The sequence below is a fragment of the Garra rufa genome, chromosome 5, assembly GCF_049309525.1.
Source record: "Garra rufa chromosome 5, GarRuf1.0, whole genome shotgun sequence".
NCBI lineage: Eukaryota > Metazoa > Chordata > Actinopteri > Cypriniformes > Cyprinidae > Garra > Garra rufa.
In genome coordinates, this window is record NC_133365.1 from 50,098,535 (window position 1) to 50,117,287 (window position 18,753).

Here is an 18,753-nt window from a genome sequence, read left to right on the forward strand (position 1 = left end):
TATGCATTTAAGAGATTAAGGGCAAAATTATCTGTTCCTCAAACTCCATAGCAATACATTGTGGGAAAGGACCACAGATTTTTAATGGGTGAATGAGATAAAGTTGTTATATAAAAACACATGCAGAACTGGGTGATATAAGGTATCGACAAAGATGAAAAGGTAAGTGAAAATATAGTTGTTATATGTAATATAAATATTCGATATAAATATTAGAATGATATCTAAATATTACATATTATTATTATATGTGACCCTGGACCACAAAACCAGTAATAGCCAAAAATACATTGTATGGGTCAAAATGATCAATTTTTATTTTATGCCAAAAATCATTAGGATATTAAGGTAAGATCATGTTATTTTAGATCATAGATATTTTGTACATTTTCTATACTGCAAATATATCAAAACTTAATTTTTGATTAGTACTATGTGTGGCTAAGAAGTTGTTCAAATTAAGTTCTTAACAATGCATTTTAATAATCAAAAATTAGATTTTGATATATTTATAGTAGGAATTTTACAAAAAAATCTTCATGGAACATGATCTTTACATAATTTCCTAATGATTTTTGGCATAAAAGAAAAATCAATAATTTTGACCCATACCATGTATTTTTGGCTATTGCTACAAATATACCCCAGCGACTTAAGACATAAGGGCACATTTTTTGAAATTGAGATTTATACATCATCTGAAATCTAAATAAATACACTTTCCATTAATGTGGTTTGTTAGGATAGGACAACATTTGACCGAAATAAAAGTATTTGAAAATCTGGAATCTGAGGGTACAAAAAGAAAAAGAAAAATCGCTATTAAAGTTGTCCAAATGAAGTTCTTAGCCATACATATTACTAAACAAAATGTAAGTTTTAATATATTTACAGAATATCTTTATGGAACATGATCTTTACTTAACATCCTAATGATTTATGGCATAAACGAATAAACAATAATGTACACAATGTATTATTGGCTATTGCTACAAATATACTTGTGCGTTTTACCTTATTTTAAGAGTATGCAGCCCATTATGCAACATCAATCGGTCATATTGGCAGCACTGAATGTAAACAATGCCACTGAACCAAGGGAAACTCACATATTTTCCCGATCATTGCTGCTGAAAATAATCAATTATTGTCATGTTATGGGCTGTACTAATCAGTCACACCAGGAAAAACATTTGGAGCACTATAGACTGCCAAAAGTTATAAATCAAGGAGAAGAGTACAAAAAAACTGTCTGAGCAACAAAAGGCCAAACTGAACCAGGATTTCCAGAGCAAGAATCTTGACAATTTGTCTATTTTTATCATTTCCAGTCAGGTAGGTGAAATATTAGGCTAATGTCTTAATTAATACTGCTTGTACGTATCTTTACCACACATTAAATTTACTTTGTCAAAATATCACTCACTTTCCTGCTTACTAAATCATTCTCTATATGATTTAGCAGCTTCCACATGTTTTTTTCCATGGTTTACACAGCATAAATTAGAAGAAAAATGCGCATTCAGTAGTACATTAACTGTGCAATCCATGCTGTTGTTTACATCTGAGTATCTTCAATATGGCCACTCATTCAGCCACAAACCGTGATGTAAGTGGAAACCCTCTATCAGAAGGCTTGCACATTCACATAAAAGAGATTACTTCCGTGTTGCAAAATAAGGTGGATACGGCCTGGGTGTGAATCAGAAAATTCTTATATATATATATAAGTAATGTATTATATGCATTACCTATTAAAATGCAGAGACTATGTAATAAAGCCAAAAAAGTTCCACGTAAATAAACAATCACAAGCAAGTGATATGAATGAGTCCTGTTCTGATGAGATTTATTTAAAAGAAATTAACAGACTCAAAAAAAAAGTTCCATTAAAATACAACTCAAATAGCATTGTTAAACAGTCAGTTTTACATGTTTTCTTTATACTACCTGTACATTAGACTTCACAATTGCAACTATTTTCAAATAACTTAAGTAACTTGTTTTTAAAAGTGCAAATTCATAATTCATACATGGGAATTCCAAGACGTGGGTACATGGGAAAGTTCACATTTCCTTTGTGCAACTAGAGAGTGAGAAAGAATGAGTGGGCGAGTGAGTGAGTGAGTGAGTGAATGAAGAAACGCAGTGTCTGACTATGATTTCTGCTCTGCTCCTGTGGAGGACTGAGGCGTGCTGTCCGGCTTTACTATCTGATAAGTGATGAGATACTCTGGGTAGGCCTGGAAAACAAAAACAACACCCCACATTAACACAAACCACAGTTACACTAATACAGCTGAGGTTAAAAGTTTACACCCCCCTTTCAGAATCAGCAAAATGTTAAATATTTTACCAAGAGGGATCAAACAAAATGCATGTTATTGCTTATTTAGTACTGACCTGAATAAGATATTTCACATAAAAGATGTTTACATATAGTCCACAAGAGAAAATAGTTGAATTTATAAAAACGACCCCGTTCAAAAGTTTACATATATTTGATTCTTAATACTGTGTTGTTTCCTGAATGATCCACAGCTGTTTTGTTTAGTGAGTCCCTTGTTTGCCCTGAACAGTTAAACTGTCTACTGTTCTTTAGAAAAGTCTTTCAGGTCCCACAAATATTTTGGTTTTCCAGCATTTTGTGTATCTGAACCCTTTCCAACAATGACTGCAATGATCCATTTTGCACACTGAGGACAACTGAGGGACTCATATGCAACTATTACAGAAGGTTCAAACACTCACTGATGCTCCAGAAGAAAAAACTATGCATTAAGAGCAGGGGGTGAAAACTTTTGAACAGAATGGAGATGTGTACATTTCTTATTTTGCCTAAATATCATATTTTTTCATTTAGTTCTGCCCTTCAGAAGCTACAAAAGATAGTTACATGTTTCTCAGAAGACAAAATAAATTAAATTTACCCTGATCTTCAAATTGAAAAAGTGTTCACCCCCTGGCTCTTAATTGTTTTTTTTTTCTTCTGGAGCATCATTGAGTGTTTGAACCTTTTGTAATAGTTGCATTTGAGTCCCTCAGTTGTCCTTAGTGTGAGAAAATGGATCTCAAAATCATACAATCACTGTTGGAAAGGTTTCAAATAATTTGTGGGAACTGAAGGATTTTTCTGAAGAACAGCAGGCAGTTTAACTGTTCAGGACAAACAAGGGACTCATGAACAACTATCACTAAACAAAAAACAAAACAAAAAAACAGCTGTGGATGATTCAGGTAACAACACAGTATTAAGAATCAAGTGTATGTAAACTTTAGATCGGGGGTCATTTTTACTTTTTATTGTGGACTATATATAAACATCTTTTATGTGAAATATCTTATTCAGCTCAGTACTAAATAAACAATAACATGCATTTTGTATGATCCCTCTTATTTAGGTAAAATCATTCACATTTATGAAATTCTGATGGGGGATGTAAACTTTTGACCTCAACTGTACATCAAAACTTTCAGTCTATTTCATTAGAGTACAACAACAACAAAATTCAAAGATGCAACATTTCTTTTACAGCCGTACCTGTTCTCCACGGTAGATTACATACTCAGCGTAGGCCAGGCCGTTGACACTGGGACGGCCGATTACAGAATGATGTCCAGGGGGAGCGTGGGCCATCTTCATGGCACTGAACTGCAGGAAGGACTTTCCCAGCGTCACACGGCAGAACAACATTTGCCTGTGAGAATTCAACACAGAAGTGAATATAGAAACAAACCAATGCAATAATGTATACTGCACTGTTGAGGTTGCATTGCTTGTTGTATCAGGTACGTACCTGTGGCACACGTAACAGGACCGGTCTTTGTGAGTGGGGCAGCCGGTGCCGCCACCAATGCCATAGACATACTGGTTACTCTTAGAGGAGTTCTCTGCAAAATATATGCCAGCTCCAAACATGCCACCGATATATGCATGACGCTCGTCAAATCCTTTATGGATGATGGCATTTATGAACGGAGATCCTGACAAAAACATGATTGCATGATTAAAATTTTAAAACAGAATTTTAAGCATTGCTTTATCTTGTATGTTCACTAAATCTGCATTGTATCTTGGATAAAATATACAATAAAAACAGTAATATTGTAAAAAAAAAAATTCTATTTAAAAATAGCAGTTTTATATTTGAAAATATATTAAAATTCAATTTATTTCTGTGATTAAGCTGAATTTTCAGTATCATTACTTCAGTCTTAAGGGTAACATGGTCCCTTAAGAAATCATTCTAATATGCTGACATGCTGCTCAAGAAGCATTTCTGATGCTTATTAGTTTTGTAGAAACCATGATACATTTTTGAAAATGAAGTTAAAAAACAGCATTTATTTGAAATTATTGATTTTTTATTGATATGATTGATTCATTTAATGCATGCATTAGGATTAGTTATTAGATTCAAGCCTGTTCGGCACTTACCATGAAACAGCATTCGTTCATTGTGGTGATTGTGATTCTCATCTGAAATCTCTTTCTGCCTGTGTGTATATCGTTCCCTCAGTTTCTTATTTACTACCTTCTGGATCTACAGGGAAATTCCAGATAGATTTTGTTTAGTATAGAACAGACATAATAAAGATAGCCATACAAATGTGATGCTAGATCATTCACCCACATACACTACCAGTCAAAAGTTTTTAAACAGTAAAATTTTTAATTTTTCTTCTGCTCACCAAGCCTGCATTTATTTAATCCAAAGTATAGCAAAAACAGTAAAATTGACATTTATACTATTTAAAATAACAGTTTCTATTTGAATATACTTTAAAATGTAATTTCTTTCTGTGATTTCAAAGCTGAATTTTTAGCATCATTACTCCAGTCACATGACCTTCAGAAATCATTTTATTACTCTGCTCAAAAAACTATTCTTCTTCTTATGTTGAAAACAGAGTTTCTGAGATGAATAGAAAGTTCAGAATAACAGCATTTATCTGAAATAGAAATCCTTGCTAAATAAAAGTATTATTTTCAATAATTTATGAATATATTTATTAAATAGATAGAAAACAGATATTTTAAATAGTCAAAATATGTTTTTGCTGTACTTTGGATCAAATAAATGCAGGCTTGGTGAGCAGAAGAGACTTCTTTAAAAAATTATAAATCTAACTGTTCAAAAACTTTTTAGGACATCAATACCTATTTTAGAAAAGTAAAATATCAATGCATTTGGTGTGTGAATGTATTTGGTGTTTTACCTTTATGATATTGTATCGACTGAAAACGCCACCTGCGTTTCCTCCGTCCCTGTGCTCCCGAATTGTGCTTTGCATCTGTGACCAAAAAAAACATACATTCGTCTCACACATCCAATACAGACAGGTGTAAGAAACAGCTGAGAACTCTAAGTGTTCCTGTTAATACCTCTTCCTCAACAGATTGAAACTCTTTATCATCCACAGCCAGGTCGATCAAAACTGTGCCCTGATTGGTGCAGTGAAATGTCAGGTATGGATTGGCACCTGAGTGTACAGATAACAGGATTTAAATGTAATGAAAATATACAGATTCAAGCAAGAGAAACATTTGGGAGCAGTTTTATGAGATAGGTAATCACCCTGCTGTCCTCCCAGAAGCCTCTCGATGCCTTTGATGAGTTTATGACGGTGTCCGTAAGCATTTATACCAATCTCCTTTAGTTCCTCGTGACCCATATCAGCCAGAACATCCAGAGTGATCTAATGCACAGTAAAAACGGCATTAAAACAATGCTTGAGAAATCGTGCCAGAAGAAATCCAGCAGTTCAAAGATGTCTGTCTTTCTCACCTGCTCTCTCTCAAAGATGTCCCTCAAATGTTCAAGCCCCAGACTCTTCAGGAATTGTGAGATGTTCATATCCAGGACAGCTATGTGGGGAAAAAAAAATAATAATTTTTTTTTTTTAACAAATTAAAAATGCCAGAATAATGCTGAAAAATAAATGAATTAAAATAATATCTTATTAAACTGTTAAAAAGGCCAGAGTGATCAATGTAGTCTGATTCCCAAACAAATGACAAATGTTTTTTTTTTGTTGTTGTAGGGAGTCAGATTTGTACAGCACGTTCAGTGTAGTCTGATTAGATGAGATTGATCTGATGAGATTGTTCTTTTATGTGAATCAAAGCCATATAACGCAATCAGTGCAGTCTGACTCCCAAACAGTAGTCTAATGTATAGTCTAATCCTGTTCAGTTCTTTTTAGTGAATCTAATTCATACAGTGTGTTTAATGTAGTCTAGTTCCTGAACAAATGACTGTTCTTTTAGTGAATCGATCACTGTTGCCTGATTCCAGAACAAATGACTCTTATGATGCAGTTCTTTTTAGTGAATCAAAATCATACAGTGCAATCAGAGTGTAAAATTAATCTTATGAGGAGGTACAAAATAAAGTGAAGCACATGCAAAGTATTACAAAGTATACTACACTTTTACTATAGTAAAATCACTTAATTGTCTTTGGGGTTTGTATGTGTGTATACTTTTCTTTTTTTTCTTTTTATAACTGTACTGCATTGATGGTTTGATGTTTTCTACTCTAAAAAAAGAAAGAAAAAAGATTTGCGAAATCGTTTCGAAATCCTGATCTGAAACGAATGAATCGTGAAACAAATGATTTGCAATCCATGCCCTGAGGTTTCGATCAAAAGCAAAATATTTGCGAACCCACTCCAAAGTTCCGACCTTGAAATCATGTATTACAAATCATCTGATTTTAGTTATTAAATTTCGCTAAATGATTCAGAAACCCATTCAGATTTAAATCTGAATTTGCAATGCATTTCGATTGGAGTGCATCAAAATAGTGAATCATTTTGCAACAGAATGGTTTAACTGATTCAGAGATTCGAAAAGCTCTACTTCACCCATCACTACGTGCTTTTTAAAATCGTTACATGTCGAAATTCGAAAATGAATGGCTCTTTTAGTTTTATCTTTTTTTTTTTGCTAGTGAATCGCTTAAAATGAATGATCTAAGTCACGAGTTTGAATCAATCAGAGTGGTTCCAGCCTAAATGACTCAATTGATTTGGTTCATTTGTTCCCCTTTTCGCATATTCAGTTGTTACTACTACTTGCTTAGCTTGATCGTTTTCTGACATAAAAGCAAAAAAGCATGTTTTTGAATTGCATGAATTTAGCATAAAATGAGCTTATTGACAAAATTAAACAATGTCATAGATACACTGTCTTTAAATAATTCAAGCGCTTTTCAAGTACCTCTTCAGGAATACTACTATTTTCCAGGTCTAAATTTCAAAAAGTCAAATTCAAGTACTTCAAGCACCTTGTATGAACCCTGCATACAGACCAGTTCTTTTCAGTGATTCAAAGCCATACATCGTAATCAATACACTAGGGCTGCAACAACGAATCGATAAAATCGATAAAAATCGATTACTAAAAGCGTTGGCAACGAATTTCATAATCGATTCGTTGTGTCGCGCGACGCAGAGACATTTGGTTGTTATTATATATATTAAAAAAAAAAATTGAGCGCAGAGCGGAGTGGACACATTCGGTCTCTCTCCCGCTCTGATGCCAGCAGAGTTCGGCACCTCATAAGCTGTGTTTCCATCCAAAAATGCGAATTTAACTTATGCGCAAAACTGGAACATTTGAGCATAAAGCACCGTTTCTACATTATATATATAGGCCTATGCTGCCCCGATTTATATCAAACATGTTTGATAAGCCTACTTTGGCTAGCGTACTTTCACAGCAGCCAATGCTCGATCGCAAAACAGCTGCTGTACGGGTCGTTGGATAGTGGAGATGGAGAAAACTACTTCTATAGTTTTTGTAACACTGTCTGTCTGTATAATGTGTCGAAAACATACCACAACCGTAAGGAGAAAGAGGAGCTCTGCTGAGGTGAAATCGTCTCAGTTTTGAATAGGGCTGTGACGGTGGCACGTTGTTTTTTTATATATAGCCTACACTTCAGTCAGCAAACAAGCAGCCTAAAAACGCTAAAATAAATCAAAGAAATAATATATTTAATTAAGAAAGTAGCCTAAGAGTATTAAATAGGCTATTAAACAAACATTCCTTGTAAAAATGTCCGACAGCTCATCAATTTTTGGCCGACTGAATTTCCAGTCCGACTGTCTTTTTTTCTCTTTCTCTTCCTCATTACACAGCTGCTGTTTTTAATAGCAAAGTGATTACATTTATTTTCGTTCCTTTAGTTTATAAAGTTAATTTAGAGATATATTTGGAACACTTTTTGTTTGTTAAATTCAAGTTTTTGTTTTTTAAAGTTATACCTAGCAAACAGCGGCAGACAGATCTAAAGCCTGCTTAATTCATCGCGATTTAAATTAAAATCCATTGATATAAAAAACTTAAAACATATCACAATATTAGTTTAATCATTCAATCAAGATAATTCCAAAGTTTGTGCGGAGAGAAGCGCGCTTTGCAGGACATGGAGACACCAGTGCAATGTGGAATTTCTTTTTTTTGCTCATAAAGGTAAGAGTAATTTACCACCCGGGCCGGAACTGTAAAGGGTCTACCTTAGTTTGTGTGTACTAACAGTATCAACAAAATGTGCTCTTAAAGAAAACAAACAGAATACGCTTGATATCTTTGGTTTAAACAGGAGCGCTTCACAATAATTAACCGAAACCCAGGTAATTGCCTCACAAACACAATATCTATAGAAAGCTTTAAATTATTATTTTACTATAAAACGAAATAATTAAAATCGAAAACAAAACTCTTTCATTAGCTAATCCATAAAGATGCATTGGGCATTAATGAGCAGATGGCAGGATCGTCAATTTCATCTTTGCAACACTGAATCAGAAAATACTAGTTTATTATTTTCTTAATTTTTGCCTTGACTCATTCATGGTAATTACTTTTGCTGGGGCTTTGAGGCCAGTTTTGCGTGCATTTGAATGCGGAACTCTTCCAGCTGGTCGCTGCTGATGGCAGGACACTAAACACCGCCATGGCAGAATGAATGTAGCAGAAAGTTAGTCAAGTTATCCCGTTCCAGCGTGCAAAGTCACATGACTTTTTTAATGCGCACTGAGGAATTTAATTTGAGAGGCTTCTTGATGGGAAATGCAGCATGTACACCACAGCAAGCCGCTGTCTTGACGGATAGTAATTTTAGTTTATTTAGTCTATATATTTGGCAGATGTAAAGCATACATGTGTATGTTTTTTGTGTTAGTCCATTTTTATTTTATTATTATTATTATAACAGTTCAAGGAGCAACATGTTCGTGCACTTTCTAAAGATTTTAGTTCTGTTTTTGAATAAAGGGTTGTAAATCCCTTGTTTTTTTTTTTTATCCGATTCATCGATTAATCGAAAAAATAATCGACAGATTAATCGATTATTAAAATAATCGTTAGTTGCAGCCCTACAATACACCCCGATTCCTAAACAAGTAGGCATTTGAGATGCTTCTTTTGTTTCTCACCATCTCCTTCCTTGCGCTCAGTTCCGGTGGCCCCATCAGCAGGTCCTGTAGCCCCTCCGATAGCCCCGTCGCAGAGGGGTCCAGCCAGGTTATCGATGCTGGAGGCAGCGGAGAGGCAGGAAGGTGTGGAGGCGGGTGATATGAGAGCGGCGCTGAGCACGGTGGCCTGTGGTTTGAAACAGCTAGGCAGGGCATCAGGGGGCATCGCGTCCATCAACAGCGCACGGATGTCATCAGCCTGATAAACACAAATAGCAGATAAACCACAGTGGACTTCATACAACAGTCAACATAAAATCAAATTTGATACTCAAGAAAAAACATTAGTTTTTTTTTTTTTTTAAGATTGAATAAATTTTTCAAAAAGACTTTTTTTTTCTGACTATTATTTCATACAAAATTATTCAGACGCCAGATATAATTTTTGATTATTTTTTTTACTAGTGGGTGCAGGACACTATAATTAATTTATGTAAGTGAGGATGGCAAAATAAAGTAAACCGTGGCATACTATAACCAGAAATTCTTCATATAGTGGACTAAAAGTAAAAGGTATAAAAATCTGGGACCAAAAATTATTCAGACACTTTGACCTGACCATATTTTGCTAATGTTTTTCTTTAATTGCCGATGTGACCTTTGTTACACAAGAGTCTGAACAAAATGAAGCATTGCTTGGTAATTGGTCAACACAGTACTGATAGTCGTGTAAAGATTGTCATACTAACAGTTGTCTGAATTTTTGGTTGATTGTAATCCATTACATACCTCTCTCAAAGTTATTTGACATTATCAAGATGGATTTGTTCTGACACAGTTTAACTCTTGAGTTCTTGTCATTTTTTTTACCATTTACTAAACTACAGCAAATAAACTGTGATAATGTGAGAAATGTTGAAGGTGTCTGAATAAATTTTAGTCTGACTGTATGTCTTTAAGGCTTTACAGGGTTCAACATAAGTCTACTTCTATCTAACAGCTGTAGTAGTGTGGTTTACCGTGGCCAGGTCCAGAGCTGTTTGTCCCTCTTGGTTCTTCATGGTCGGGTCGGCACCATGCGCCAGCAGCAGTGCACACAGCTGTGTGCGGCCCTTCTGCGCAGCTTCATGCAATGGTGTGAATGCCCACTTATCGGTCGCATTCACACATGTGTTATACTTGATCAGGAGAGCGGCGATATCCACATGCTGGACAGAATGAGAGAGAAGGCAATAACAGAAGAAGTATTAATGACACATTTGAACATTTATATTGAACAGCAATGTTTCTTGTGCATCAAATCAGCATATTAGAATGATTTCTGAGGGATCATGTGACACTAAAGACTGGAGTAACGATGCTGAAAATTCAGCTTTGCATCACAGGAATAAATTACATTTGAAATATATTACAACAGAAAACAGTTATTTTCAATTGTAATATTATTTCATAATATTACGGTATTTTGATCAAATAAATGCAGGTTTGGTGAGCATAAGACACCTTTAAAAAAAATTATATATATAGCAAACATTTAAACAGTGCACAATTCTTTCAATCCCTTGATCACTTTGTAATTTTCTATTCTACAAAACCCACCCAATATCAATAAAGACAAAGACCTTTGACCTTCCCACATTCTCTTACCCCATATGAAGCAGCATTATGCAGAGGGATCAGTCCTCCCTTATCCTGAGCATTCACATCCGCTCCGTGCTCCAGGAGATACTCTGCCACCTCTAGGTTATTGTAACCAGCTGATTGAAAATGAATAAATTCATCATTAAACCACTTGAATTTGTATCCAATATAGAAATTTAAGAATATGGCTTGTGGTATTTGTTACCTGCAAGGTGTAGTGGTGTGGAATTCCTGCCCTGTGTGTCTCTGCAGTTGATATTCTCAGGGCTGCAGAGTTTCTGCACACGGGCCAAACAGCCTTTCTTGGCGGCGTCCAGCAAGGCGGCGTCTCCACGCAGAAGGTCCTGGATGTCTGTATCTCCATCCTTCACCATGTCCAGAGCTGTGTTGCCATCACGGTTCTTCTTAGATGGGTCTGCGCCATGCTAAAGAAAGAGAAGAGATGTTACAGCAAAAGGATTGTTACACTTTTAATAATCATCATCATTAATATTACATTAAGTGAGGAAAAACTGGACTTAATGTAAAACGCAGATAAAACAGTCACAGTTTGTGTAGTTATTTTTAGGTCACTGTTTGTTTGGCTATAATATTTGAATTTATATATTCCAGAAAGTCACATTTTTCACTTTTGAAATTTTGCCCAAGGCATTTAAAATTTAAAAAATTCTAAAAAAAAAAACAAAACAAAACAAAATCTATTTAAATTTGAATCTCAGACTTTGTCAATTTTTTATTTATTTTGGCATAAATAGTATGAATAATGATAATTATAAAGTAATATTTATATTTCATTAATATAATACTTACAAATATTTAAAAATTAAAAAATTTGAATTTTACAATATTCAGAGTTATATTGTCCAAAAAGTCTCACTTTCTTTTTTTTTTTTTTACTTTTTTTTTTAAATGTTGGCACTTATTTTGAGTAATATTTAGGTTACAGTTTGTTGTAATAAAAATAAATATTATGATTTACCAGATATTTAAAATATTATAATATGTGACTGTAGACCACAAAACCAGTCTTAAGTAGTACAGGTATATTTGTAGCAATAGCCAAAAATACATTGCATGGGTCAAAAATGATTGATTTTTCTTTTATACCAAAAATCATTATGATTTTAAGTAATGATCATGCTCCATTAAGCTATTTTTTAAGATATATTTCCTACCGTAAATATATCAAATCTTAATTTTGATTAGTAATATGCATTGCAAAGAACATTTCATTTAGACAACTTCACATTTTTTCAGTATTTCAGCACCCTCAGTTTCCAGATTTTCAAATAGTTGTATCTCAGCCAAATTACAAACCATACATCAATGGAAAGCTTATTTATTCAGCTTTCAGATGATGCATAAATCTCAATTTTCAAAACATTCACCCTTATGACTGTTTTGTGGTCCAGGGTCACATATGTTTAGAATTTTTTGTAATTCAAAAGGTTTAACTTTTTTTTTTTTGGATTTTGGCCCAAAGTATGTAGAAGTATCAGTTTCTGGGGCAATAATAGTAAATTAGAAATGCAGAATTATAACTGATGATAAAACTAAATATCATTAATATGATACAAAATTCCCACACAACCATGATATTCATGATTATGCCAGCATGTGCATAATTTCTCCATCTGAAGTATCAAACCTTGAGCAATAGTTTGCAGATCTCATATTTGCCCTTGGCTGCAGCCTCATGTAGTGGTGTGAACTTCCAAAGGTCCGCCACGTTCACAGATGCCCCATGTCTCACCAGCAACTCTGCCACCTCGTAGTGACCGTATGAACACGCATTGTGCAAAGGAACCAGACCACTGTTAAACAGAAAGAAAGAAAACATGTTAAAGTCAGATCATTCCAACACAGGGCAATGAGAGTCACCCTATTTGAGATGATGATCATACCCTTTATCTTTAGCATGCACGTCGGCCCCATGATGCAACAGGTATTCCACCACAGCCACACGATTGTAGCCTGCAGCAAAATGCAGCGGGGTGGAGTGACGGCCCTCCAGATCACGACAGTTCACGTTTTGAGGGGAGCACAGTTGCTACGGAACACACATTGGCATCAAATGAATAAACATTTATTGATTTCTTAATAGATTTAGGCCTGGTTTCATAGACAGGGCTTAGCCTAAAGCAGGATTAGGTCATAGTTCAATTAAAACATTTAAGTACTTTTTATAAACATGCCTTGGAAAAAAATCATTACTGGTGTGCATCTTGAGACAAAACAAAGGCACTGATATATTTTAAGATCAATCCGTGCAAGTTTCCTTCAGTTGAAACAGCTCAGATTTACGTTTAGTCTAGGACTAGGCTTAAGCCATGTCTGGGAAACCAGGGGTAAAACAGGGGTTCCTTTTAAAGTATCTTATTATCAGTAAATGTCATATTTTATGTCACATTGCAAAAGTGAAATAGATTTTGATCATGCTGACTTTAAACTTAAGGCGAGACACTGCAGGTGAATAGGGTAAACAAAACTAATAGTTATCACCTTACTTACCCAGTTGATTGATTACATTGATAATTGCAAACATTTTTGTATTACAAGTTTTCTAAAATGTTAGGCTTAAATATGCAAATTAGGCATAATTTAATAAAATATGCACTCATTGACATACATTTCTAGTACAAAAGTCAGTTTTAAATGTAAATTTTTTTGACATATTAGAGTCAAATGTTTTTACAGAGGGAATTTTGGCTTTCTCGTTTTGTCCAGCCATAATTCAGAAAAAAAAACTTAGAGCATACAGGAAATACTATATTTTATACAAATTTTTGGTCAATAAAATGTATAAAATCAAGCAAATTATATATGAACAAATTCCACAGTAAAAACCTTTAAGATATAGACAGAAATAAAAAAGTAAAGTTTGGTGTGTGTGAGTGTTACTGAAGTGCAGATTTATGGCTCAGTGTAGGAGGAAAAAACTCATTTTGAGAAAACAGCCTTTAAAAATATGTATTGTAACTGAGATCTATTGACACAAATAGATAAAGTGCTATAAAAGAAACACTTAACAGTGTTTTTTGGATGTTTTCTTTCCACTAGTCTGAAAAAACACTTTATGAAAAACCAAAAAGCCCAAAATCTCAAACTTGATAAGTGCATGAAAAAAACAGCACTTTTGCCTGCAGTGTCTCCCCTTAAACTCTGAAACTGTTATTTACCTTCACTGTGTCAAGGTCTCCGGCTTTAGCAGCCTCGAGGAAGCGGTAATCCACATCCGAATTACGAGGAGGAATGTTCTCTGGAGAAATTAATGCAGGAAAATCATAAGAGACACATTGTGTTGTTAGGACAGACAGATAATTAATTAATCTTACTGTAATAAGACTCAGAGTAATAGAATTAATACCGTACCATTGAGTATTTGTTGAACGGCTTCATTGCCCATCTGTGATGCGGTGAAGCCCTGAAGTGAAACGATTGACGGATCAGCACCATAACTCAGCAAAAGTCTGCAAGTCTGGATGTGACCAGCAAGGGCTGCCCTGTGCAGGGCTGTCTGTCCCAGTGTGTCTGCAGCATTGACCTACACACACATGCAAAGGTTTATTATAAAAGAAAACTTTGAGGCCAGTAAGAAGTAGTATCACAGTTTCCATAAGAATATTAAGCAGCACAACTGTTTTCAACATTGATAATATTAAGAATGTTTCTTGAGCTGCAAATCAGCATATTTCAGTAGTCAACATTTGAAAGTTGTCCTAAGACAAGAACTGGTATTGGTTTGGTTTTAGGACAACTTTGACTTAATGTTTTTAAAATGTTTCTGAAGGATCATGTGACACTGAAGACTGGAGTAATGATGCTAAAAATTCAGCTTTGCATCACAGGAGTAAATTACATTTTACAATATATTATATTAGAAAATTTGAATTTGCAATAATATTTCACAATTTTGCTGTTTTTTTTTTACTGTATTTTTGATCAAATAATTGCATCACTGTTTTATCAATGGCATAATATTCCATGCAGGATCTAACAGATCATTTTACATGCTTAAAATACAGTCAAAGATGAAGGCAACTGCTTAAGTAGATGACACACAGCAAATTAGCTCTCTAGCTCCTAAAACAGAGCTCATAATGAAACGTTTCCATGGAGTGTGAGGATGCTGGTACCTTTGCTCCATGTTTCTGAAGGACTTCAAGCACGTCATTATGACCTCGTTCAGATGCTACATGGAACGGAGTCATAAAACTAGGAGAAGGAGGAAAATGTGATAATGTGAGAAAGGGTTACTTGCAATTTATTTGTAATTACTTTTGACATTTACTCCCAATTCTTGAGTTCTTCATATCTAAAGTTGAACACTCACTCCTTGTTCTTCTCGTGAATGTTGGCACCTTTTCGGAGCAGCAGCTCTGTGACCTGTTTGCGTTTGGGATGAGGAGAGGCTACGGCGCAGTGCTGCGAAATTAATAAAAACATTTTAATAAACATGTCATTAAAACCTTCAGGATTCAGAGGAAACCATGTAATGTGCTCACCAGAGCAGAGTCGTGCGAGTGAGGGTGTTTGAAGCTGATGATCTCTTGAGCTGTTTTCTTGACCTTTGCCATGTCCGCTTCGCGGGCAGCTTGCAAAAGCGTATGTCCTTTGAACTCATCTGGATGAAGAAAATTGCAAAAAGGTCACATGATTACTAATACGCAGCCCTGCACCTTAAAAAAAAAGATCTGATTTTTTTTTTTTTTTTTTTTTACTTGGCGTCATAACATTACATATTTTTTCTCTTCTTTTTTTGACAAAATAAAAAAAATATATTTTAGATTTTTTATTACATATGAGCTTTAATGTACTTACCAAAATTTTATGCACTAACAAAAACAGTCAAATATTAAGGGGATGTTAAAAAAAAAACAATGCTAACAATCATTACAACAGCTCTATTAATACATTCATAACATTCTTCTTTACTCAGCAAGGCTGCATTTATTTGTACATTAAAAAACACATGCCTGATTCAAGAAGGGGGTCTTAAAATGGTCAAATAATCTTATTTTACTAACATATTCATTTCGAGTTAAATTGTGCTTTGTTGGTAGGCTATAATGTCTAGTAAAATGTTAAAAATGTTCAGTGTTAAACATTTTTAAACTGCTGTTTTGTAATTGATTTTTTTTTTGAAAAGCAAAACAAAACTGTAAATTGGCTATTTAATTTATGCAATGGTGATAAAAAAAAAAGTTGGCAAAACACATGGGGGAAAACACAAAAAAACATGTTTGGTTATCGGCCTTCGGCCCAGTGTGTAATTTTGTTCGGCTTCGGACAAGAATTTTCATTTCGGTGCATCCCTAGTTTTAAATAAAGTATTCAAAATGTATCATTTAACATACAGTCTGCCAAGATGTTATACAAAATAAATTTTGGTTTTGCAAACTTGACAAAACTGCTTTTCTGTTGCTGTTTGCATGTAGTAAAACATCCACAGATGTGGTATAAAACATCTGGGTCATATTTGCTTGTTCTAATGTCTGTTCTGAAACCAGGATTCGGCATAAAACAATATCATACACATAAATATGAGCTGAGAATTGAACAAATAGTTGTAACCTGGCCCAGAGGGAAACAGGAATGATGATTCTGGTGATTAAGGGATAATACAAGGTGACTTCACCTTACAAATGGTTGTTGAAAGCCAAAATGCTATGAAATTACATAATATTTTGCCATGATGTGTGACTTGCTAGAGCGAAACAGGTATTATTTTTGGAATCAGCACCCCAAAATTAGTAAGAAGCAAGTATTGGTCATCATTCATCAAATACAATGCAGGGCGGTGATACTGAACGAAAGCAGCATGAATGTCACTTACAGGTGAGTCTCTCTTTAAGTTCAGGTGTGGGTGCCACATCCACCGCGCTCTTGCCGTGGCAGTTTAGCAGTGTGGGATCAGCGCCGTGACTCAGCAGCAGTGAACACACCTCTACTCGATTCTTACTGGCCGCCTCGTGCAGCGGCGTGAACTGCCACAGGTCCATGGCATTAACGCATGCTCCGTGCTGTGAGCGACACACAGAAAATCAATTGTGTATTTTTTTGTAACTAATAATCAAAACTATAAAGCGTCTTTGGTTATTTCTCTGATTTATTTTGATCAGTAATTATTGGCTGGATTGGTTTCTTTACCTTCAGCAGGAGCTCTGTGACCTCGTAGTGACCATAAGAGCAGGCATTATGCAGAGGGACAAGACCACTGGTAGACAGAGAGAGAGAGTGATAGAGGAAAACAACATTTTAGAATTATTCAAAAGATCATGAAAGCTTTTGAAGTCAACATTTAGTAAAAAAAAAAGCTGTTTACTTTCTTAAAGCAACACTAAGTAACTTTTCCCTCAATGCTCCCTCTACAGGTTAGAAGCGGAATTGTCCATTACCGCTGTCGTAAATAATTTAGCCTACCGTCGTGTCACATGCACGTTATTTGTTTGAAAGGCTATCCAGGACCGGCTTTGGAAATAACGCTGTCCAGTGACGAGGTAGAGTATGTTGTATGACTTTATAAAAGTATGAAAACCTTTTGTGAAGCCTGCCGTGAAGCAAGTCGCATTTGTAGTATCATTTGAACTACAAAACCGCGACCCGATGACCCAAACTTACATAGTGCTGTTATGGCTGATAGAGAGTCGCAAAGTGAATATGAAAGTGCCCTTTCACCCTGTTATGAGTCGATGAACCACTGACCTGAGTTCGGAAACATTATTTTAAGGTAAAAAAAGTTACTTAGTTGGGCTTTAATACATATTTGTGAAGCGATCTAGGAAAACTCAACTGATGGTGAAATTTGACCTTTTTTTAGGTTTTGATACCATATGAAAGCACTCAAGGCCTTTCCAAAACTGTTTTTATTTTGTCCATAGCTTGAACGTAATAAAAGATATGGCTATCATAACTTGGCTGATGGCTATGTTTTTTCAGGAATGGAATTTTAAGAAAAACGGGTTTAAAGTGAGACGGGTTTAACAAGAGCTGTCAAGTCAGGAGCACTACACTGCACCATTATACAAACAGCCTAGTCTCTGAACTTTTGATCACACCCTTGCATGTTTAGATAGCATGAATAGTGTACCTTGTAGTTTACATTTAGAAAAGTGAGCGCAACTGTTCGCGCACCTTTTCATATAACAGACTGTCATCGGACTACTCTTTAGTAACTTCATCATCCGATCCTTCATTTCTGGATGTGGAATCGTCCATTATAACATCCTTTAGTGCACTGACATCAAGATTGAGACTGAGACAAGTAAGATCATTTAAATGAGCAGCTACAGTAGCCTACTTCAGACTGCGTTGTTGCGCTCCACCATCTTACGATATTAATAAATAAAAAATTAATTAATAAAACTTTGCGTGCCGTAGTTTACACAGGACTGGTGGGGAATATGCACTGATACACCGTTATTAAATAGGTTATGTGGTTTATTTTGATAGAAAGCACCTCTGCAGCGCGTTCTTAAAATAAAAGACATCTTTTCTGCTTACTGCAATAAATTGCTATTTTTCTGCACTAAGCAAGTGAATCTTGCCAATATATTTTCAGAGATGATAGACAAGATGTTATAGAATAATAATTTAATGAAAACCTAATTTTGACAAAACTTTTTTTTTTTTTAAATTTAATCTTTTTTTTTTATTTCCTGAAAATGTCCCAGCATTTATTGTCTT

At 34.9% G+C, this 18,753-nt stretch overlaps 1 protein-coding gene across 2 annotated transcripts in view; it reads right to left on the minus strand.

The window, feature by feature from the left end:
• Window positions 1-1,824: 1,824 nt before the first annotated feature.
• The window catches only part of tnksb (tankyrase, TRF1-interacting ankyrin-related ADP-ribose polymerase b), a 30,106-nt gene continuing 13,177 nt past the window's right edge, over window positions 1,825-18,753 (minus strand). For both annotated transcript variants that reach the window (XM_073840827.1, XM_073840826.1), the window contains 21 exons: window positions 17,218-17,284; window positions 16,904-17,090; window positions 15,573-15,691; window positions 15,401-15,492; window positions 15,204-15,282; window positions 14,440-14,611; window positions 14,247-14,326; window positions 12,972-13,117; window positions 12,716-12,881; window positions 11,273-11,492; window positions 11,074-11,183; window positions 10,446-10,634; window positions 9,448-9,685; window positions 5,790-5,869; window positions 5,580-5,700; window positions 5,387-5,484; window positions 5,221-5,295; window positions 4,439-4,544; window positions 3,798-3,984; window positions 3,542-3,698; window positions 1,825-2,243 (listed from right to left, as the gene is read on the minus strand). In XM_073840827.1, the coding sequence (XP_073696928.1) occupies window positions 2,157-2,243; window positions 3,542-3,698; window positions 3,798-3,984; window positions 4,439-4,544; window positions 5,221-5,295; window positions 5,387-5,484; window positions 5,580-5,700; window positions 5,790-5,869; window positions 9,448-9,685; window positions 10,446-10,634; window positions 11,074-11,183; window positions 11,273-11,492; window positions 12,716-12,881; window positions 12,972-13,117; window positions 14,247-14,326; window positions 14,440-14,611; window positions 15,204-15,282; window positions 15,401-15,492; window positions 15,573-15,691; window positions 16,904-17,090; window positions 17,218-17,284 (2,776 nt within the window). In that variant the 3' untranslated portion in view covers window positions 1,825-2,156. The remainder of the gene's footprint in view (window positions 2,244-3,541; window positions 3,699-3,797; window positions 3,985-4,438; window positions 4,545-5,220; window positions 5,296-5,386; window positions 5,485-5,579; window positions 5,701-5,789; window positions 5,870-9,447; window positions 9,686-10,445; window positions 10,635-11,073; window positions 11,184-11,272; window positions 11,493-12,715; window positions 12,882-12,971; window positions 13,118-14,246; window positions 14,327-14,439; window positions 14,612-15,203; window positions 15,283-15,400; window positions 15,493-15,572; window positions 15,692-16,903; window positions 17,091-17,217; window positions 17,285-18,753) is intronic.